The sequence below is a fragment of the Micrasema longulum genome, unplaced genomic scaffold (assembly GCF_059751315.1).
Source record: "Micrasema longulum isolate JH-2025_06_02 unplaced genomic scaffold, ASM5975131v1 h1tg000212l, whole genome shotgun sequence".
NCBI classification, from domain to species: domain Eukaryota; kingdom Metazoa; phylum Arthropoda; class Insecta; order Trichoptera; family Brachycentridae; genus Micrasema; species Micrasema longulum.
In genome coordinates, this window is record NW_028277417.1 from 259,986 (window position 1) to 284,853 (window position 24,868).

General features: G+C 32.2%; 2 protein-coding genes across 3 annotated transcripts in view; both read right to left on the reverse strand.

Moving 5' to 3' along the window:
• Nucleotides 1-6,971: 6,971 nt before the first annotated feature.
• Nucleotides 6,972-17,017, reverse strand: LOC148283673 (uncharacterized). 2 transcript variants are annotated; one of them, XM_088243466.1, is made up of 6 exons: nt 16,520-17,017; nt 13,679-13,864; nt 12,870-12,986; nt 10,843-11,022; nt 8,279-8,379; nt 6,972-7,149 (listed from the first exon to the last, which is right to left on the reverse strand). In XM_088243466.1, the coding sequence occupies exons 1-6, from the start codon at nt 16,664-16,666 to the stop codon at nt 7,017-7,019; spliced, it is 864 nt and encodes a 287-aa protein (XP_088099592.1). In that variant the 5' UTR covers nt 16,667-17,017; the 3' UTR covers nt 6,972-7,016. The 2 variants fall into 2 exon arrangements, with proteins under 2 accessions (XP_088099592.1, XP_088099591.1); XM_088243465.1 differs by having other exon boundaries at nt 13,679-13,876; nt 16,520-16,798.
• A 2,643-nt stretch (nt 17,018-19,660) lies between these two features.
• Nucleotides 19,661-24,868, reverse strand: part of spri (Src homology 2 domain-containing protein sprint) — a 68,823-nt gene continuing 63,615 nt past the window's right edge. Inside the window, exon 23 of the mRNA XM_088243456.1 lies at nt 19,661-23,836. Within this exon, the coding sequence (XP_088099582.1) occupies nt 23,706-23,836 (131 nt within the window). The 3' untranslated portion in view covers nt 19,661-23,705. The remainder of the gene's footprint in view (nt 23,837-24,868) is intronic.

A 24,868-nucleotide genomic window follows, 5' to 3' on the forward strand; every position in this document is an offset into this window, starting at 1 on the left:
GTATCCAAAACGAAACACGTTTTTTGTATTTTAATTCTACTTTATTTTTTTAAAATACCAGATGATTTATTGTGACGCGTTTCATCTTGTTTGGACATTTTCAAACTAACTGAAATATTTACAAAGGATCCTTATATAATAAAAATAATTGATGTTTAATCACTGAGAATTTCTATACAAGCTAAGATAAGTAAAGGGAAGTAATGAAAAATCAATTAGGGTATATTTTATAAGGGACATTTTGGGATATTGGGGAAAGCCTCCTATTATTTGAAAATTTTTATTATGACTTTAAAATTAATATAATTTTTATAATGGAGCGATTTATTTCATTTATACTAGAGTTTATATTACATTTATATAGTTTAAAATAAAATTTATTTAAAAAAAAATACCTGTATAAAATAAATCAAACTATTATAATAATTATATTAATTTTAAAGTCATACCCTCACAAATATTTTTAATAAAAGAAGGCTTTCCCCAATATACCCATAATGTCCCTAATAAAATATACTCAGTATACCCTAATTGAATTTAATAACATTACTTTACTTATCTTGGCTTATATAGAAATCCTCAATGATTAAACAGCAATTATTTTTAGAATAAAGGAAACTTTGTCAATATTTAAGTTAGTTTTAAAATGTCCTAACAAGACGAAACACGTCACAATATACCTTCTTGTATATTAAAAAAAAAGTAGAATTGAAATCCAGTAAACGTGTTTTATTTTGGATACATTACCAAATTTAATACGGAATTTTACCATTTGTCTGCATACACAATAAATAGGATATACATTGTCTGAACTTGATCTATACATAACTATAACTTTATCTAATTATAAAAATTATTTAAAATTAATCTAGGTTATGGTAATAGCCATGATCTAGGCAAACATGGCAAGTGTCTCATCTTTAAGGCAGGAGTGATAACACCGCTTGCCTCTTGAACGCTTTCCCTTGCTGTAGAAACACATCGACGATGCTGTTCAAAGAGATTTTGTTTAATGTTCTGAGGATCCTTGGCAGAGGTGTGAAAGTAATCCAACATTGGTTCTAATTAGTTTTAACAGGGATAGAGAATCCCTTTGAGAAGGAGTAACAGGTCAAAGACAGGACAAAATCCCTTTAAACGCCTTGATAAATCATAAATTATAAGGAATATGAAAACACGCTCCTTTCTCAAAAGGATTCTTCATCTGTATAAAATATGCATCAATTAAGGTCGAATTTGTGATTAGAAATGTTATTATTTATTTTAATGAAATCGAAAAACCGATGTTTAATTGAATCGGCTTGCTGTTCCGTGGTAGCGTTATGGACTCACGGAATAGATGTCCGAGGTTAGAATCTTGTTCTATCACTTGTTTCTCTTCTGAGACAGATATTAATGAATTTTTTATTAATGACCACTAAATATGAAGCATTTTTTTGTATTTTTTTATGGAAAAAGAAATATTTGGGTTCTTATGATTAACACAAATATTTAATTTTGAGGGTCATTTTCAACGAGTTGTTACTAACTCACTATTAGAAAATGAAAATCAAGTTGGGGTAGAGTGGGATTCGAACCACGGACAATGGTCAAGCTGAATGGAGTTGTGAGTCCGAAACACAAGCCACGGGACCACAACCCGATTTTTATTATAAAAATAAATTGTAATTTTAAATGCTTGAAGTATTAATAAATCAGTGTTAGTAAATATTATTTAACATATTTTTAATGAGTAATAATAATTTTTCCAAAAAAATGTAGTTTTAAAAAAAAAATGTGCGACTACAAAAATATCATCATCATCATTCCCTATCCGCACCTAATGGTGCATAGGGCACTGCATTGGTGCACCAATCGCAGCATATCTTGATAGTTTTTCTTACATGAAGGTAAGATGATCAGTTTTGCGCTTTAAGTACCAATCCAGGGACAATGAAATATTTTAGTGTGAAAACACCCTTATTAAATAAATATTTCATATAAACCCTGTCGGGAATCGAACCCGAGACCTCTTGCATGGTAGGCAAATGCGCTGACCATTACATCACGAGGCCGAAAAAGCATGCTGTAATACAAAAAAAAGTAAAAATCAACGTTACAAAAAAGATAAAATAATCTATTTTAACACTTATTGCAACTCCTATGGTGAAGGTGTTTAGTTGAATTTGGAATGGTCTAGTTAGTGTCCTGACGAAGAGACGGGTACGTTTCGAAACCGATAGACATGGAAAAGTCTGCACGTGATTGTGTACATATATTTTATAACATTTATTGCTATGTTTGACCACAAAATGATTGCTAATAATTAATTCGAAGACTCGCGGCAAGCTAGGAAATAATATTCAAATCTATTTTATTCTAATTAATCTAACTTTTTTAATCCAAAATGATGTCATTATTCAGTAGTATTTGTGATTATTGTTTTTTGTGTGACGCATCGTGTAGGTACATTATTTTTGTAAAATCTGGCGTCATTTATTGGTGGGTAATTCGTATGTAGCCATGTAAAAATCGTATAGGAAACGAATTGAACATACCTGCTTAAAATAAATTATTATCTCATGTACATAATTAACCTTTCATTTAATAAAAATACATCGGAACCTCTTTTTACGCGGTTTTTTTACACGGTTTTAAAACAACACGGTACGAAAATGAAATTTTAAACATTTTTTACATTCATTTAATAATGCGCAATAGTAATTGTACCTTAGGATAAACCACGGGAGTCACATTGAACGAAATGTAATTTTTGTCCTCGTGCGATTCCCAAAACCTCATAACTTTTTAACCAAATGAGATAATTTCAATCTACAAAGAACATTTAATGTAAAATAATAATTATTTTCCCCTTTAGCATGACACGAAATAAATATTTATTCCATCTGCCGATCTGTAGAACTAACTATGCACAACACTCTTTCCTCTATCGTTCTCGCTCAAACTATACTTCTTTTATTTCATCTATTGATATTAACACATTACAACAGAGATGAAGAGCATTTCAGACTTTGGACAAACTCAAATTATTGTTGATCTGTTGATATATTTAACACGCCTCTTTAATTTATTTAAAAACGAATCATTCTATCTTGGTGCGATACGCTCCCACTTGCTTTGTTATGATGTTCACGCTTACACACACCTGAACAATTACGCTCATACAAATTCACACAAACACACCTCTACACCTACTCTCATACAAGTGCACCCTTTTGTTGTATCATAAATAATTTAAAATGTGTGATTTTTATTTAGAAATTTCGCTGGTTTGTCTTTCAACCTTATTTTTATTATGTCATTTAATCATTGTTGAGTGTGTGTTTCTGTAAAATAAATAAAATAAAATAGATAAATAAAATATTTAAAAAACTTATCTGGGACAATTGATGTTTTTTGCATTGAAACAAAGTGGACTTCAGATTTTTATTTTAACTTAAAAAAAACATTTATATGTCGAAAGTGGGCTTCGGTGTTTTATTCACATATAAAGTAGCGTATTGCGATAATTTCTGCATACTTAACTTCAAAACGGTAAAAAGTAGACTACCATATATTTTTTTTTGCACCACAACAGACCGGAAGCCCAATTACAGCGGTGAATTACATTTCAGAACACCCAGGCTTGAGAAAAATCCCATCGGATTTTTTGTTCTCATCAGGAATCGAACCCGTAACCTTCCGTGTGTGAGTCAAGCGTCTTAACCACTTCACCACGGAGGCCCTTTAAGGTATAGATATTAAATACATACTACCTACTCGTTATTGGAATGCCCAACATCGCTCTTTTACTTTGGCGTATAATATTGTGATAAGCCGTTTTCACACCACTGGCACAGTAAAAATGCACCCGGCACGATAAAATAAAAAAGGATGGATTGATTTTTATCGTTTTATAATTAATTAATTTTTAAACTATTGGATTTGTTTATTACCAGGTAAACGCACTAACCACTACACCATGAAGCCGATTAATCTCCACTCTTACTTTTTTTTACTTTTGAAAAATTATTACCTGCGAGTAAATACTTATTCAAGTGGTTTTATAATTTTTTTATTTGTTTATTAAACTAAGCAAAAATATTGAAAATCTTATTTTTATTTATCGTATTATCATCGCTAGTTAATTGTCCTGATTAGTGGATTGGCTTCCCGGAAACCAGAAATCTATCACAGCACTCCATCATTGGTTGATTTAGAAGACCTCGTGACGTCATTTAAAGTAATTCAGTTTTATTAAAATCTCTTTAGAGAATCTTCGCCGTAAAATTAAATGCTTTAATTTTAATAATTTTTATGTCCCGTTTTATATATATTAAATTCTTGTGTGACTGTGGTGTAACACGAGTCTACACAGGATGCAAAACTTGATATATCTATCTTATTTATTTAGATGATGAAGTTGTATTTTCGGTAATCTTTAAACGGACAAAAAATATTTATCCTTGCTATGCCAAGAATAATTACACGAATGAAAGTGATGCCAATACAACATTACATCTGTTTTACTGTACAAGAAAGAGCACGAAAATAGAACCTCATAACAAGGAAGACAGAAACGCTGTTCTGTGGCCGGTGTTTGCGTTAAAGAGACAAAACAAAAGAAGATATTCGTTTAATCGGTCGGTTATTTACAGTGAGTAGTAGTGCACGGTAGTTAAATTACAGACGTATTTATATATTTTTTATTTATTTTGCTTTAACAGGCGTAAATTATATTATAATTTTTATAAATTATGGGAAAGGATTTTTTTAAAAGGAATAACCGGCTAAGCCTCTATTTTGAGGCTTGTCAGCAGGTGGGATAAAGGAAATGGAAGGAGGTAATGAAAAATACACCACAACACCCAGACCAATTGAGAAAAAATCTTTCTTGGATTTTTTTTCTTGCAACTGGAGGGAATCGAACCCGCGACGCCAGTTTCACAGTTAGCCGTCTAACCAACTGCGCCACGGCGCCTGTCAATAATAATAATGTCTTTAATTACAATATTTGAGTTTGTCCTAATGTTTGTAGACAAAATACTAGATTTCTCCCCCTCGGGAGTCGTTAAGATTAACAAATTACAACAGGGATGGAGAATACCTTAAAGAAGGATGGTGAAAGTGGTGAATGTTACACAGTGTGTAAAGTGGCCACTTAAACCAGCCATTGACAGGTCATAAGCCCTGTAAATGCCTAGACTTCAATATTACCTTCTTTAAGGTATTCTCTATCCCTGTTGTAATTTGTTAATGTCTGTAATTATTATTAATTATTATTGTATATGTTGTTTTTCAAATGTCAGTGCTTCAGCATAATATTCTGTCTTTTGCTTGAGGTTATACCAAGGCTATCACCAAGTGTAAAAGATTTTTCCAGCATGGCCTTTTAAGAGTTAAAATAAATTACAATCAACAGTAAATAATTTCATTTTTATAAAATAAATTAGACAACTTTGTTTTTAACCACTAATTAATGGTTAAAAACAAAGTTGTTTTATTTATTTTATAATAATGAATAACCACAAAGTTAGTGCTTCAAATATAAACTTTATAATTTCATTTTTGTTAAATCCCGAGTTAATTTTTATACAAGGATACCTATCTAGCATTGTAATTTTTGATATACTTTTTTTACACGGTACTGGGTGGAAAGTAACTCCCGGGTAAAAAGAGGCTCCAGTGAAATACAATTAAAGCCGTTTATATGCACCTTTTAAACCTTTTTGTAAAGTCATCTCCGTCTGGTTTTAAATGAAGCGAAGGTCATCAAGTTTAATTCCTTTTACTTGTATTTAATACCTTTGATTGGTAATTCAGACTTAAAAGCATTTTATTCTGAAGATTTATATTATTAATTAGCAGACTGATTGTTGACTCGTCGAAAATACGATAAATTGAGTATTAACATAAGTTGTGTCCGTTTTTTTTTCCAAATACAGAGAAATAGACGACAAAACAAAAAAATATATAACAAATTAGTCAATAACGCATTCTCCTTAATTATTTGACTACAAATCAGTTGTTAATTCATAACACACGGCGCAAATATCACGAGAATCTTTGGCAGCTTGAAAACGCGAACAGATGTCGAAAATGCTCACTTTCGTCTGTCTGATATTCCATTTTGAAGAATTGTAATAAAATAAAATAACACACCTTTGAAATATAAAAGCAAACACAATATTTAAATTTGTTGCAACAGAGAGGGAAAACATTTTTGAGAAGGGAATATGGGAGTCTAGGCATTTACAGGGCTTATGACCTATCATTGGCTGGTTTAAGTGACCACTTTACACACTGTGTATCATTCACCATTCTGCCTATGTTTGAACATCTACATTTCCTCAACTCTTCCGTTTGTTGACTTTTGTGAAGTAAAAGAGCTGAAACCTTTATCATGTGGGTGAGATTCATCCGGCTGAACTAATAAACCGACTAGGCAACGCCTGAAAAAAAAAATCAAATTTTTATACTTGTTCTTTTACCTGGTAGTTAATTCAACAATGTTTTGAGTATGTCCAATTGCTTGTAGACTGGCTGGATTTTCTCCCCAGGGAGTTGTTCATGTTTAAATTTGTTGCAACAGAGAGGGAAAACATTTTTGAGGAGGGGATATGGGAGTATAGGCATTTACAGGGCTTATGACCTATAATTGGCTGGTTTAAGTGGTACACATTTTGTAAAGTGGCAAATTAAACCAGCCAACGACAGGTCATACGCCCTGTAAATGCCTAGACTACCATGTCCCTTCTTAAAAATGTTTTTCATCTCTGTTGCAACGAATTTAAATATGAACAACTCCCTAGGGAGAAAATCCAGCCAGTTTGCAAGCATTTGGACAAACGCAAACACAATAACTCACAATATAATGACGTATAACCGTTACCATTTTGTTATACTTTTGGTAATTATGTTTTAATTTGGCAAAAAACGCTCAGACCTTATATTTACAGCTAACAAATATTAACAACATTAAATATTATCCATTTAAATTGTGTCTGAGTAACATATTTATTATGAAAACATTTTTTCTACAGTATGTTTAGTTTTTTGTATGGAGAAGGATTTGGATCCCATTCGACTCCAGCTGTGTTGACTTTTTTTGATATCCGGGAAATCAAATCGGGGATCCTATATTTTCTTTGACATTCGGATAAACGTGAACTGAAAAAAAAAACAAAATACTGAATTCAACTAATACAATATATCCATGGCTCGTTCCATAGAACGACAAGTCAAAAACTTTATATTTTGAGTCTATTACCATTATATTAAAAAAGATTCCTTTTCAATTCTACAAAAAAATGTATAACTCTTTAAAAAATATTGGTTTTCTCTTACTAGACAGATATTTTCACATGGATATAAATCAACTTAACAAACTCTCGGCTCAGTAACTAATTAAAACAGAGTGATAATCTGCGAAAACAACTTTATTCCCAAACAAGTAACCATTGTGTATATATTTCACATAAATATATAAGTGTATACTTCATTTAAGATGATGTAAATAATTAGTTGAAACAAATAAATTTAGATAAGTTAAAACTTTGGTCAGTTATTTCACAAAAATAGTCATTTCTATTTATTGCCTCGCGGAACTGGGCCATCGATAAATAATATTTTTATATCGCATTCCGGTAATAATAGTGGCACAACTCAAAAAACTCATTTTTACAGGAAAGCAATTAAAAACACGCCAGCCAGCGCTATCAAAAAACAAATGCAAAGACACAACTTAAAGGTTCATTCACATGTGCCATCTAGTTTCAATTGTTTTCAGAAATAACAATGGCATAGTGATCATTATGCCACTATAATTTCTCGAATTGAAGTAAAGTTGGTTGAATAGGGTTGCGATCGCGTGGCTAGTATTGCGGACATGCGGATCAAAGGTCCGAGGTTCGAACGCCACTCTACCTTAACCTGATTCTCATTTTCTAATAGTGAGTTATTTAAAACTCGTCGAAAATTGGCAAAAATTAAAATATTTAGGTCAATCACAAGAACCCAAATATTTATTTTTAAAATATATACATACAATTAAATCATTGCTGTGATAAAATAATAAAATTATCAACTACTCTTTGATACAAAACATGCCGACTATAACACTCGCTACCCTGAACATTTTGATTTAGAAAGTGAGCATTTAGACATCCCTTCAGTTCGCGTTCAATCAAAGACTAAAGGAGTCAAAGCTGCTCGAGATATTTGCGTAGTGTACGGTGAAGATGCGATGAATTATTGACTAATTTGTTGTAAAATCATTAATAAACTCAAACCAACTTACTTTTTGCACCATTTAAACGGCCTACGAACAACCTTGTCCATATGTTCTTTGAGTAACATTTTCGGTATTCCAACATCCATTTTCTGGGCTCCAGTTTTCATCTAGATTAAATACATAATTTGGGTTAAACAAACGGCGTCGTATGTTATAATAATTATTATCGTAGGTAGATTAATAAATAAAAAAATAAATAACTCAACTACTCAGGTAGGGTTTCTTAGTTATCGGATCTTTTACGATCCCGGGACCCGGGAATGAAAAAACGAAATTTTGGCCTTTCCTGGGAATCAAGATTCTACGAAAACTGCATTTTTAGTTATGACCTTTTAAAGAGGCCCCGCGGACGCCCAAAAGGTTGTACGGATGGAAAAAAAAACAATATTACTTAAAACATAGAAAACTCTAGTAATAGTCTACGAAATCGTTTGCTTATTATGTCGCATAATATTTAGTCTTGTTAAATCATTTAACGCCTAATCGGAAAGCCGACGTCAAATTTTAGTAGCGAAATTGCTGCCACTAAAAAAACTCTTTCAGTCTCTGTGGGAGTTGGTTTCACTGATAACAAAGCTTTGTAAAGCAACTCCAAATACGGAGTTTGTTTTCCGGAAATCTGAAATCTTTGTTTAATTTTAATAAGCGTGGTCGCGTTTTTGAAACTTCCTTAAGAGTTTTATTTATAGCTTCCTTCTTCTAAATTAAACCCCCCTTTGAGAACCGTCGGAATCGGGTTATGTCTGCAACGGAAATAACCGCGAAAATAGTGACTGCTTGGCTGATTATGTCAGTTTTTCGTGCGTTGATGTTTTTTTCTCGAATTACGGAAATTCTCGACAAAAAAATTCCGGGATCGGGATATATGATTTTCCCGGGTATTCCCGAGTTCCCGAAACCGGGCAAAATACCCTTTACTCAGGTCATGAAATGACGAAATTTACTAGCGTATTTGAGTTTAAGTACCTATTTTGGAAAGCTTTGTGTTTTTAATTTGTTTTTCAAAAGTGAGATTAACGGTAAAATAATTTAGAAGTAATCATTACAAAAAAAATTATTATCTAGTTCAGTGCTACTGGAAATCGAATATAAAAAGTGTATTCTCACACGCGGTAAAAATTAGAGCGTTTAATTGAACGGCGAAGTTTCTCGAAAATGTATGAAAAAAAACATAAAAATGTTTTTTTTTTAAATAGACTACTTTGAATAACGTCACAAGTGCTTGTGAATCCAGCAACGATAGAGTGTTGTGATAGATTTCTGGTTAATGAGAAGACAACCTACCAATCAGGACAACTCACAGAAGAGAACTAATGACTGAAAACTGAATTGAAAACTTACAAAACTAGCAGCGATGATAATACGATAAATAAAAATAGTTTGAAAAAAAAATGTAGTTTGTTAGTCTGTTAACAAATTTTAAAAAAACAGATTCATGGCAGACATTTTATACAAAAATAAATTAATTACTCGCACCAAACAAGACGAATAACAATTTAAACCATTTAGTACATACTCATAAGAAGGTAAACATGAACAGAAAATATAAAAGGAAAAATAATGAAACCTAAACCACGAAACCGGCTTGTCATGGTAAAAATTAATGTATTAATCACTAACGTAACAGACGTGAGTCCCCACATGAAATATTGATTTAAAAAGGTGTTTTTACACGAGAATCTTTAATAGTCCTTGGACCGGGACCTGAAGCTTAAGACTAATAATATTACCTTCATGTAACAAAAAAAAATTTAGTTACCCTACGATTGGTGTATCGATGTAGTGCCCATAAGGTGCGTGCGGAAAGGGATTTATGATGATTTAAAATTAAATAGAGATAATTGTTCATAGAATGATAGGTTCAAATTGTGTTCTAAAAATGAGCGTTGTCGCATCGTGCTGCATCAACATTGCCGTACCAAAACCCGTGGTAGAGTAAAAAAGCCTAACTGTCTATGCCAGTTTACTGTGAATTCAAAGCTGTATGTCACGCCTTTTTACGCTGCTTCACATTTACTGACCGCTGCGCGGAAAATACAATTTCCCACCAAATACAAGATAAGTTCCGGAACCTCAGTTGAATGGAACACAAGCTTAGTGCAGTATCTAGTGTACACATATGTGGGGTTCAGTCCACGATCGATGACATACACACGTGCTAAATAATTTCGCCTGAAATTACAGTGCAACGACCGATTAAGCAAGTCAGCGTTTTCTATTGAATGCAATACAACATATTATGCAAGTCTAACAGTGTGGCACATACCAAGTTCTGTAGTACATTCACCCCATGGAGAAATGAAGAACAAAAGAACGTGGCCTATAAAGAGACTACAGGGCGTGGTAACGCACAGTCAATCAGTCAGTCATTCATTATTTATTCACCATTTAATAAATACGCATTAAACAGCAACCTCGTGTCTTCTGTCAAAATCTAACAGGGGTAGGAGCTCCATCAACCCTCATCAACCAAAATCCTACACGTATAATATATACCAATGGTATTAACTGAATTATTACATACTTCTACGTATAAAAGCAGTACTCGTCAAAATAGATTGTCAACTAACTTTTCGTTTGGCTCGTTCTGTGTAAAAGGTGATTGTGTCCTTCGTAGAAGGCGGGGAAGAGGCGTCTGGAGAAATTCCATATTCCATCAAGTAAGTGGACAGGTAAGGGTCCAGGTGTCTGATGACTCCTTTGGATCCGGCAGGAATCCGAACTTCGTTTACTGTCGCCACCGCTGGTATCTTGAAAAAAAGACGGAAAATATTAGGTGTCAACATAAGTTTTGTCGGTTTTTTTCAAATTAAAAAAATAACAAAAAAGTCTAACTAAATGGTTAAAGTTAAAGAAAATTTTCTGCTCTACAAGGTATTGTACTTTTACGTTACATGTATTATTTTTTATTATTAAAAGTCCTTACAATGAAATGTCAAGTAGACAAAAGTAAGCATTTTCGACACGTCCTTCTGTTCGCGTTTAATCGAGCGAATAAAGGAGAATAAATTATTGACTATTTTTTTGTAAAATAATGAGCGTCTCTCCATTATTCGGCTGGGCCAACGCATGGACGCATTCACCGCCGTTCCGCAAGCGCCCTTTGACCTGTGTTGAAAAACCGATAAAAGGCGGATTGCGCACCGGCGCATGTGCCAGCACGTATGCCAGTTCTGCCAGCCACAAATTTATAAGCAGATCGGTGCGTCGGCGTCGGTGCTTTCGTATTGCGTCGGTGCTTACCGACGTCACTAATCCTTTGGGTTGCCAACCTGTCGTGTTTGTTGTCTATGCTTGACGGTTGACGGTACCTACTTTTGAGGCACCACAATATACCTTATATAGAGACCTCAGAGTAATAATGCGTAACCTAAAGAGAAGCCCTTATCACTATGTTTCATAGAACGCAAGCGATGTTGGTTAGCAACCAATTGGTGGCCATTTTGTTTTATTTGACAACATAAACATAACGGTTCGATCGGATGCTTTTGTAGCTTTGCTTGGCTTTGTTCGTAAATAACTTGGATATTTACGTTATAATAAATAAAAATCGACTATGGTGAATTGCAGTATGTTTGGTTGCAGCAGTAGGAGCGTCAAATGTGTTAAAGTAGTCAGTTTTCACAGGTAATTGATTCCGAATATTTTCCCATGATTTACATTGATTTTTGGCATTTATTGTCCCGACACGTGTATTATGTTGCTTAAAAACTTTCCTTATATCAACATATTTACTTCAGATACTATTTTTTCTCAATTTAGGAGATAAATTTGTGAATCAAAGTATGTTTACTGTTGATAATGACAGTTGATTATGGGCAATATGTTAGGGCCGCACTAGGCATCCATATAAAGCTTGAGTTTTTATCGAGTAGAGGTCGATTAAAATTTTACTTGAAAATAGCAACGTTAACCTTGAAATCGCATCTTAAATGAGTCAAATTCAGGCCGCTACGACTCGCCATTCCGGGGATGTGACGGACAAAAAAACAAACTCAACACAGGACTTTGGTTCAATAGAGTTGGGATTTATGTCTCAATAAATATAACATGAATATGTTACGAATAAAATGAATAAATAAATAAAAAATAAACACAAACATGTATTTTCCGTTTTATAAAATAAATTTAGGCAAATTAGAGAAAAATAGATTGGAATAACCCTGCAATGATAAATACACCGGTGCATATTTAAAAGTAATAACAATGTAAATTAATATCCATTTGGCAATTCTCGACCCGAGTACGGCCCATTGTTTTGCTGCGAACTGTAGCTAACATAATATCCAATAGTCATAGAATGGTTTTCCTACGTTTAGGCTCCTCTCTAGGTTACGCATTATTACTCTGAGATAAAGACATATGCATGTGAAATTGCATCGACGAATACCTTCAAATGTTGTGTTTTCTAGTACGAGTATGTATCTTTGTTGAATTACCGTACAACATAAAATAAATAAATTATTTTAATAACTTGTTTTTTTCCGATTTGTGAAGATATCCTAATATTACTAGTCGCCCGGTGAAAATTTTAGTTTTTAAAAATGTCTAGAAAATTCGAAATACGTGTAGAGCAAGATTTAAAATAACTACTTACATCTGAGTTCATTCCAGGCACTGAAACCGTGATGGAGTGGTGTGGTCCATCTCCTTTGTAAGATGCATGGGAAAGAGATAAAAGGGGGCCTCTTTTTCCTTTTACTCCACTCTCCATCTTAAATTTTTTTTTTTTAAATATTTTGTGTTCAACATAATAATAAGTAATAGAATTTAATTAAAATGCACATTTCAAATTAAATCGGAGAAAATATGCATACACACTTATTGATAAACAATAAATCTTGTTATTTATATATTTAAAACAATCTACACAATTTCGCATTCTAGTTCTAGAGTAATTGAATATAAAAATTACATTTTTTCAAATTTATATTGCCCCTTGTTCTTGGAAGGACTATTATTGGTAAAATGCAACATTTAAAAAAAATATTTGAAAATATAAAATAATGAAACAAAGTATATTAGTAAATTAATATTACATTTTCTTAACCCATTGTATTTATTTTTCATATTCACAACCCTCTAACCCTACACCGAATTTTGAAAAAAAAGATAGCACATTTGGTTAAATTTTAATTTTTTTTTTTAATCAACATCCTGTAGATTTTAAATGCGTTAGTGTTAGTTTTCTGAACGCGCCAGGTTAAGTTAAACCACCAGTACGTCCCGTTGTATTGCTGTAATATGTAGCTAACTTCGTAAGTTAACAATCATATAATGGTTTTTCTCCGTATGGGGGACTCTAGCCAGTGGCGTGTTATTACTCTAAGGTCATCCCATTCTTTCGTCATCCATTCGTTCTATATTGGCAATCTAATTGAAAGTATTATGATAAGGTTAGTTTACCATTGCCTCCACAGAAGTCATGTAGCGCGTTTTCTCGGCCAACCCCGGGACAGTGCACTTGGAACTTGACACCAGTGTCTTCATGAAGTTTTCATGGTTTTGGTAGGTGGTCTTGTACGACTCATATTTGATGTCAACTTTCCTTTCCAAGTCTATCTTAGGAGTCAGACCCTTGTCGCATTTTATCTGAAACATTGACTTATTCAGGTATTAATAATAATTTATCATAATACATGCACAAGAAGTTCAGTACTTTTTAAACGTCCGAATTGACAACCATGCTCTATGCTTATTTGTTTATTTATTTATTATATATACGGCCTAAGCCAATTACAACAGTTACATGAAGAAACATAAATGCAAGAAACTGAACAAAAAGAACATTAAACTATGTAGCGAAGACAAACAAGGGATAAAACAATAATGGTATACAATATATTCATAAAAACGAAAGACATAAGACTTGGAGCTAAACCATGCCAATCTAACTTCATCCCACACTGATTAGTCGCGAAGAGATCAAGTCGTGTGATGAGTTGACTAATCTGCACATTCTGGACATTGGGGCATAAAAACTAAAGTTGCTCTTAGAAGATTTAATAAATAGCAGATTTTGACTTCTGGTGACACGGTTGGGAACATGAAAAGAAATTGATTGCGACAGAGATGGGACATCACTTATAGCATTAAGTATTTTGAAAATGCATATAAGGTCCATCTCAGTTCTACGTCTCTCCAATGACGATAGATTAAGATTTTGCTCTTTATATTCATAATGACGGGGTTTTCCGGTAAAATACGGATCTCTTTACATAAGGGTTATTATATTATTTTTTATTTATTTATTTTTTCATATTTTACTCTTTCAAACTATATAATCAATAATAAAAATAATGTGATCTCACTAGGGTTACCCGTGCCGAGGACACTTAACAATATACTTTTTTTTAAATGTTTTTACATTTGAGAATAAACAAAGAATACTACCTTAATAAACAGAGATAATCAACAAAATATTCAGACAGTTTTAAAAACTAGGTTTATACGTACATCTATATTATTAATATCACAAAACGCGCAATAAAAATAACAAAAACCTAACATAAGCTATACACTTGTGGAGCAGTTGATTCAATATTGGTTTGGGCGAATGAGACAATCTATTTTACTTCTACCTAGCTCCACTATCTATTTTTTATAGCCCTTTTAAACATTTTCACCTTATATTAAAGGTAATTTATTACATTTGTGTTCATAACTAAAATACATCAATTTTTTTCGTAATTACTGGATCGGGTAAATTAGCAAGGAAAACACAGTACATAATTATTTTGTTTTATCATTAAGAATTTAAACTTACTCCTTATGACTAAGCGTATCCTAATAAAATAATTCAAATTACTTAATAACACATTTATGAGGTATTTAGCCATAAATACCTGGCATTTAAAAAAAAATACCCTCTTTTAAAAAAAAAAAATATTCGCGGTCTTATGATTTACCCAAATTTTTAATTTTTAGGGCCATTTTCAACGAGTTGTAAATAACCCACTATTAGAAAATGGGAATCAAGTTGGGGTAGAATAGGATTCGAACCACAGACCTTTGGTCCGTGAGTTCGAGACATTAGCCACAGGACCACAACCCGATTACGGTAATAGCTTTCTTTAGAGGTTAAAAAATGTACATAAATATTATAAATCAAAAAAGATACTCAATTAACATTATTTGTCCTCAAATATAAAAAAAATTACAAATATCAACATTTTTTAAATTTAAAACCATCGAGTCCAAGAACTCGTCCAGAGTTCTGGCTCTATTTCTCACACTGAACTGAATTTTTTTTATTCAGAAAACACACAGTCATACGTAATAAGTATTAAAAACAAAGGTTTTCTAACATGAAAAGACCAATTAATTTTTCGGCCTCGTGGTGTAATGGTCAGCGCGTTTACCTACCATTCAAGAGGTCTCGGGTTCTATTCCGAAGGGAATATGTAGATGGAATATGTAGATATGTAGATGGAAACCATGTAGATGGTTGATATAAAATATTTATTTAAAAGGGTGTTTTCAAACCAGAATATTTCATAGTGCCTGGACTGGTACCTGAAGCGTAAGACTGATCATCTTACCTCCATTTAACAGAAATGATCAATAAACGCTGCGATTGGTGTAAAAATTAAGTGCCCTATGCACCATTAGGTGCGGAAAGGGAATGATGATGAAGTAAAAGATGTAAACATTAATTGTGACAAAAAAAAATAGATAAAAAACTCGAGTGAGAAACGAATAATTGTTAACATTTAGGTTTTCCATCGAGGTAATTGTAAAAAATAAAAATACCGAATGCACGCTCCGAGTCATCTATGCACACTTATAAACGCATACATATACACACATGCATACACACATCTACATGCATATATAAAACATACACACACACATATATTACATGCGGTACAAATACATATCATAAACCACTCAAGATATATAAGATATATAAGCAACTATTCCAAATAATCAACAACATGAATAAATTTTCCGTATAAATGCAATGTGCAGTTTAAAATGTCTCTTTTATGTATGTATGTATTCTTTATCAGCCTAGACACGAACAAATTGTTAAAAAATATTACCAGCATGAAAATAACAAAACAATAACACATTGCCCTATTTCAGATTTGAAATGTGTGTGTATTTTTGCTGGCGTGCATTTAATCAAAAATAATCTCGATTCAGAAAAAAAATATGATCATGGCCATTCACAGCTCGTGTTGCAATTTAAATTACTGTCATAATATTGCAAAACATAATGGAAATGTAAAAAATGTTACTCACGCAATCAAAGTACTTCTCCGGAGCGGGTATATGCCTGTGGCCTATGCTGTACGATGTTCTGGTCTCATTATCGGATATTCTCAATGGAACATTATATTCCACGCTTCCCCAGCTGTTTATATTATTCCTAAGTCTCTTGTGATACATTTTAGATTAATTATGTAATAACACCTTTGTGTAGGTATGCCAAAATGATACTTTGGTAACAAAACAATGTCAAAACGTCCTTAATGATTGGAAACAATAAGATGTTATCACATGGGAAGGCACGTTTTTTACGGCGTTAAAAACAATGAAATTTTCTACAATTACTAAATTGGATTAATGTATTGTTTGCGATTAAATCGTTATTGTTTATCGTCATGACGACACCGATAACTTACTCTAAACCACAAATAACCCATAGACACAGAATTAAGAATAGTCCCTTTACTTATCTACTATGTTGTGTCAATCAATATTTCCGCGTGAACAATAAAATTTTAGAGAAATGAACAGATTGCTTTTTTTTAACCTTACATTTGTGTTATGTTTTTTTTCCCATCAAGCAATATTACGCTGCGACCTCACGAATGCGCCCGGCGAAAGGAGGGCATAGTGGGGGAATTATTGGACACAGTCCGATGTATTTAAATATGATTCTACGCTCCTTCTGGACTATTCTTAATTCTATGCCCATAGACACCATTATGTCAAAATGGAAAATCGTCTGCAGTATTGGCAATATTAGCGATTACTCGGTAGGCTATTATGTGTGGATTTCTAATGTCGTGCACCCGATGACAAACTATTACTGCCTAGCCATAGTGGCGAGCGTTTTGCGGCGCGGCGCGGGCAAGCGGTACGCGGCGTCTTGCCGCGCCTGCGCGGATCACTATGGACAACATGCTTGTTACCTCAGAGTAATAATTCGCTAGAGCAGCCCTTTGGCACTATTGTTAAGAACAAAAGGGTTAAAAACTTTTGATTTAAATTTTAGTTTAAAATGACAAACGTGTAACAGACGGTTTCAGTTTGTGCAAGCAATAGGGAAATATTTTTTTTTTTTACAATTTTCGATCAATATGGGTCTATGATATACTGACGAGTAATTGTACTATAATAAGCAAAATATATTTTTTAAATTTATACTATTAAATTCCCGCGAAAACGGTTCATTGCTTGGCCACGCTACCAAATACGTCAAGATTTTTGAACCGTTTAAATTCAAATAGAACAGAACGAATCTTGACGTCACGATTGTAAGGGCCAAACATGTCGCTTTTTGAAGGGCATATTTTTTAAAATATGAATGAAAATATTTCTCCAGAATAAGTATTCATATTGATTTTGAAAATACAATTAATTTTTCTAAATCCATGTTTTTATCGATTTTCGTATGTGATATTACCCTATTCTCGACCCGAGTACCTACAGCCCGTTGTATTGCTGTAAACTGTAGCTAACTTCGTGGTTGATAATTATAGAACGGTTTGTATCCATATGGGTGACTCTATTAGCCAGTGGCGTATTATTACTCTTAGCTTGTTATAAGTTATAATTTTTTTTATACCATATGTTTGAGTTAACCGCGCCCGCGCCGCGCCGCAATACGCTCACCACTATGTTCATACATTTAGTATTGATAGGTTATCGGGATGAACACTGATTGATATTTAACTTTTTTAATACACAAAATAAAACTGTACTTTGCCAACACTGCTGTGAAATATTATGGACTGTTTTTTCTTTAAAATTGTTTTTAATTAATATTATATCTACTAGGTATATGAAAAATTATTATATAGAATAGTCCTTCCTCACAAGAGTAACCTGTTCTAAGGAGGACTGTGTAGTGTTCAAATCTTATTTTGCATAAGTCGTTATTTGTTGACTGGAATATATAAATTTAACGTTAACCATTCTTCCATTATGTAACATAGTCCTGTAAAACTAGATTAAAGGAGATTTGTACCGGATAGCATAATCCGTAAGGTGAAACATATGGGCGAAGGTGTATATTTTAAATTCTGTAATGTCCTGCTGGTAAAACAGCTTTGTGACTACAAATTGATTGTAAATCACTTTGCTGGTCCGGAATATAAAAAAAGAGTTTCCCACACTCACAACACAAGATTAAAAACTAAGGGCTCCCTGATTGTTCCCGAATTGAATTACAGATTTCGGCCAATGATGTAGTATAATTCAATGTGTAACAACAATAGGTTAATTTAAAAATAAATTATTAATTTTGACATTTAATAAATCTGTTATGACCGCCACATTTCGTATTAAGACTGTCTCGATGAATATAAAAGACTAGCTTTTACCCGCGGTTTGGCTCGCATGGCATTATTAAGAAATTAGTTTTGTCGTTTAGAAATAAGAATTTTCCCAATGGAATATAACAATGTATTGTTTTGGGATAGAAAGTAGCTCGTATTGATTGCCGGTCCTTCAACTATCGCATAAAAAAATACGATGATCCTATGGCGACGTAGCGTCGTTATTCTGTTCACATATCCAAAATTTCTACTGCAAAACCAAAATGAAAAGCAAACCAAACTTACCATTGATAAAGCAAGCCAATTGTAGAAATTTAAACAACTTATTTTTAAATTGATTATTTTTGAAATCTTACATTACCACCTACTCATTTTCAAATAATGTTTCCACTGTATTTTATTAGATATTTTTTTCAAATAAGTATCCTATTTTACTTTTCACCTCTCCGGCTATTGCTATGCAAAAAATTATGTCAATCGGTTGCTCCGTTGAAATGTGAAGGAAACAAACAAACACACTTCCGCATTTATAATCATAGTATGTAGTATAGTTATAATGAACTTTTTAGTTATGGCAGTTTGATACAATATTACAAATTCATCACTAATTCTGTTGAATGCCATACTTAACTTAAAACAGTTGATTTACTTGGTCTCCTTGACGAGGGGGTGCGATATGCAAAATCAAAACTTGAATGGTTCCAGTTCATTTTAGGTAGTGTGTAAAATTGGCCGTAAACATATTCTAGACATACACATTCCAGATACTTGCAAATGTTTTTGTTACACTTTACCATGCGCGAGATATTTCGCTTGTGGCGCCTAAAGGGTTAAGGGTTGAATCTAGGATAAGTAGATAAAGATAGAAAAAACATCATTTGCAATATAAAAAGTTTTTTATTTTTAAATTGCGTCAAGAAAAGACATTTCTGTTAAATATGTGTGTAAAGAACTCATTCAGAGAATACATATTATATAAGATTACATGAATTATTACAGCTTCAAGACTAGTTAAATACATTCTAGTAAAAAGATTAACGACACATTTTCATACACAATTAGAAAACAATATTAATCTTCATTAACAAATTATTATCTTACGTCTAATAGGTGAGTGCGTGGTAAAAATTCATAAACATATTACGTCATTATTGATATCATATATGAATATTATGAAAATGCTTATATTATTGATCGACAGTGGATAAATATGTAGCTGATGATATAAAAAGCATAATTATATGTGATGAAAGTTGTCTAAATTAATGATTATGTGATTATATTTCATTTAAAAAATGACAACGCATAAAGAGTGCAGAATTTCAAAATCAACCGATAAATTCAAAATTAATTTTAAATACAAACAAACTAAATTAAAGCAATTAAAATACAATTCATGGCAGTTTTATAAAGAGCAGCTGCCATTTTGGCTACAGTGAAAATTAGAGATGAAATGGATAGGGGGATACCCAATATTCATAAAGCTGCAAAAATTTCACAAAATCAATACCACTAAATTAACATGGACGAAGGAAGTGACCCTCGATATTTTAAAAATTGTCATAAAAATGATCATCAGTATTCACTATACACTCAAAAAATAAATTAACAGGTAAATTAAATATGCTTATAATTTTTTATTTAAAAAAAATTATATTTGCATGAAAAAAATAAAGCGCAAGGGGTGAAACTACCCTAAATCATTATAATTTTTTTAATAATAAATTTATAAACCATATTGATGTGCAACCCATTGATCGATAAGTGATCATTGAAAATATCATGAAACTATGTGAGATATTCAAGTAACGGGGTGTTTTTATTGTTTTATTAGACCATGGGCTGACTTTCAGGGACTTGCCGGATATCCGGTACATGGCCAAACCACTATCCGTTTCATCACTAGTGAAAATGTTAAGTTACTAACTCCCCAAAAACAATACATACATACACAAAAAGAGAGAACCAAGTTTTTCAAATAATGTTAATAAATTCTTTGATCTTTTCCCAATGAAAGCACCAAAATAACACAATGATTTGCGCAAACAAAATCTAAATATTAAATAGTTAAACGTAATTATTTTTTGGTAATGTTAAAACTACAAACTCAAAAATGTACAATCTTACGAAACATCGATTAAGTATGTATATAAAATACTTATTTCAAGTGATAAAATAAATACTTAACATGTTAGATTTATATAATTATTTGAAGAGGCAAATAAATTAAGGGTTTTTACATCACAACACAGCACTCAAGTAAACAAAATAACAAAATAATATTTTATGATTTTTAACGAATAATATAAACTATTTAAAGTGCCCAGGAAAATAAAAGATTGATTTAAATCAGTGCAATTTCAAAACATATTTTAATGTTGTATTGTACATTAAAATATTATTGTTACCTTTAATACTGATTCAGATGTTTTTCATTAGTGTTAACACTTATTCTACCGGAAAAGTCTGGTTTTACAAAATGGTTGCTATGTACATTTTTTTATATTTAAACAATAATAAAATAACACAGAAAATCCAATAATACAGTATCTTACATATTCAAGGAACTATGTAATTAATAAGGGTTTATAGAAAATACACAGAAATTTCAATAAAGAATATTTTGAAAGACATTCTACGAGACTTTATAAAAATAGTCAATAATGAGTTATAAAAATCTTCTACAGATAATACTTAATGGTAGATGATAATATTGGAAAAACATACATACAATACTTTGATATTTAGATTACTTATTTTATAGTAATTTATTATGCAAATATCGAGCAAATATTAAAAATTTAGTTTTTTAAGAAAAATTAGAAGGCCAGAATACAATCATGCTTATAATGAGTTAAAAAGTCATTTAAATACCATGATTTTTTAGTTACTTGAAGTTTTCATGTTCACATTTTTTTGTCAGCTATATGATTATAAAAATGTACAATTTTACTACGCGAACATAAAGAAGCACTAATCATGTATTATAAAAAAAAACGATGACAATTTTTCCAATTTCCAACTGGATAATTATTTTGTAACATTAAATAGTTAATAGCAAGCAATAATTTAAAACATTCAACTCATAAAATGAAAAAGGCTAAGTTTTCAACCAATTTGAAATATTTATATTATGCAATGAGAGAACAGTTAAAACAAAATGCATAACATAATTTACAACTTACACAAGACGATTCTAATGAATCTTGACCTCTTTTTGTCATGTTTTCATTTCTATCAATTAATAACCCATTGCAAATTGTAAACTGATAAGAAAATAGAGGTTACACATAACTGTTTGAATACGGATAGCGTTTAAAACATTTGAAATACAAATTCAGCATAATACTGGTGTGTGATATGTGTTTTACTTCAAGATTTTAAAGCGGTGAAATATTAAAATACTTATGTCATGTCAAAAAATTAAATATTCAATCACATGTCTGTCAAAAGAGTAGAAAACATTAAAATCCAAACAACAATTTATTCTTATGCTGGCAACAAATTAAAATGGCAAGTTTTGTGATTGGTCATGACAAGGGCACGATGCTCTATTTCAGTACTGGGCCCCGATTACAATGGGAAGTTAAAATTTATCTTTGATTTCATCTACAAAGTAAAATTAAGTTTTCTTTATGAAAAGCAGAATATGCATACAACTTTTTCTTCTAAATATGTTCAATTATAGGTTACCGACGAAGATATTTTAAATGTTCATGCAAATATACTCATTTTCGTACACAAATATCGGTTTTTCTTTATAGATAGTCAAAGATAACTCTGTTTACTTCCCATTGTAATCAGGGCCTTGGTATATTTAACACATTCCCGGTTTTGCCCAGCCAAGGGAAATTCGACAGATTCATTATAAAAATAAAACCATTTCGTTATGCAAATTTTATAATACGAAGAAGTGTTTGAAAATTAATAGAATTTCAATTGAATTTGGTAGATTTTTCCGAAAATCGGTAGATCTTCTGAACAATCAGTAGGGCTAGCAATGGTTAAGCCGCCTATAGCCGTCAAAATCGTGTCTCTCATTTAGGAAATGTCAGCCAAAAGACATGAGCAGAGAAAGGACGGGTATAGCGTACGCCAAACTGAAGCAATTACATGGTAGGAAGAGATATTGTGTCCCTGGAAAACAAAACAGTCGGCAACAAAAGTGTCCCCGTATGTTAGCCAAATAAGATTGATTTCAAACCATCGACTACAGTTAAATTGGAAGTAAAATTTTCCATAAAATAATAATGTTATAATATGGGTTCACACGAGTGGATTTGATATGAAAAAAGTATCTACGAACGTGTTAAAGTGTTACTCTCAAAGGGAAGCTGTAAGAACACCAGCACCATCAATTATTTTTTACTCGTTTTTGACAGACTGTATGTATTTATAAAAATACAAAATTAAGAGAGTGAATACATAGTTGTATTTTTTAAATGATTAGATACATCAAAAGTCTACGAGTAAATACTGAAGATGAGTATTGTCATAAAATTTAAAATATAGATTACATTACATACATCTAGATTAATGAGATATTCATTTCAATGAAAAAAGCCTTAAATAGTAAAGAAAATACTGTTATTATTAATAAACGACGCATTTATGCTTGTTTCCAATACTCGATAAGACTTTTTAATAATTATAGTAATAGATAGATGATTTCATCAGTGTAAAAATATTTTCAATTCATAAAATTATATGAAACGACTATTTCATTCCATCGAAAGTTAATACGATAAATACTTGTTATATAAAGTATGAAAAAAGGCATTGTAGTTTACAGAAATACTCGGGAATAAAAATAAACAACACTCCATTAATCACACGATAATCACTTCATACTGTCGACTGCTATTCGGAGGCAGTCAGTGTCTGTCAATTTATTTGGTCTGTGGGCAAGAGGCCGTGTCGGATTAAGGATACGACTGTAGCGCCTGCTTGGGCCAGGCTATTTTGGCATCGATCCTCTTGTAGGCCAACATACAGTTAGTCTTGTTACTCTCCACTAGATCCTGAGGATAATCCGTGTCGTTCATTAGGGTTTCTGGAAAGAAAACAAAATTACCATCTACCTTACTTATCGATGATTATGCAAGAAATATTTTACACGAAAACTAGGCCGAAAGAAAATGATACGATTCTATATTTTGAAAACATTAAAGACATAAATGTCTACAAGACCACGTTCTAATACATTTATGTAATGTGTGTCCCTGGGGATTTGTGGTTTATGTGTGAGCATGAACATGTGCATGAAAGTTCATATATTGGGGACTTGAATAAATTGCTCGCTGTATTTTCCTGAAAATTAATGCTCTGAATGTTTTAAGAACATGTCATTGAAAGTATTCTCCATCGCTAAACCACCTCGGAATAACTCATTTTTTGAGGTTACCCACGAATCGAGCCTTTTTTGGGCATCATCATAAGATGTTCCGACAGAACATGATCACTGTAAGTCTCCACAAGGATTTTATGTGCTTCAACAGCAGATTTTTTTAGAAAAAAGTAATGCAGTAAAATTCCTGGCAGAGTTTGCGGGGAAATAAGAGTATTTAATACTCTTTTGACACAGAATTCTACATGTATAACACTATGAAAAAATATGGTGAGCTTCAAGTGAAGATGGAGTTAGCTGTAGTATTGCGCGATGTAAAAAGGTTTAGATCAGGGGTGCTCAAACTTGAACTGCTGGCGATCTACCTCAATATTTTTAGACTACTTACGATCGACTTGAGAGGCTGCAAGTATGTGTGATGCAGGGTTGTCGTACATACACGATACACCCTACCTACCTAGGTAGGGTGTACCGTAGCATATATAGATATTAGCTTTCGACTCGGTCGATCGACCGTTTGAGCACCCCTGGTTTAGATAATACCATCTGTCAGGAAACAGCGAGAAACTTATTCAAGTCCCTATTATGTATTATATTTATTTATTTGATAGGCACAGTTAAAAACAAAACATTAGAGCATAAATATTATTTTCCAGAATACGGTACATATTGGAAATCGAAACCCTTTTAAATATTTGTGATTTTATAATAAACTCAGTTTTGTAGTAAGTTGAAAAA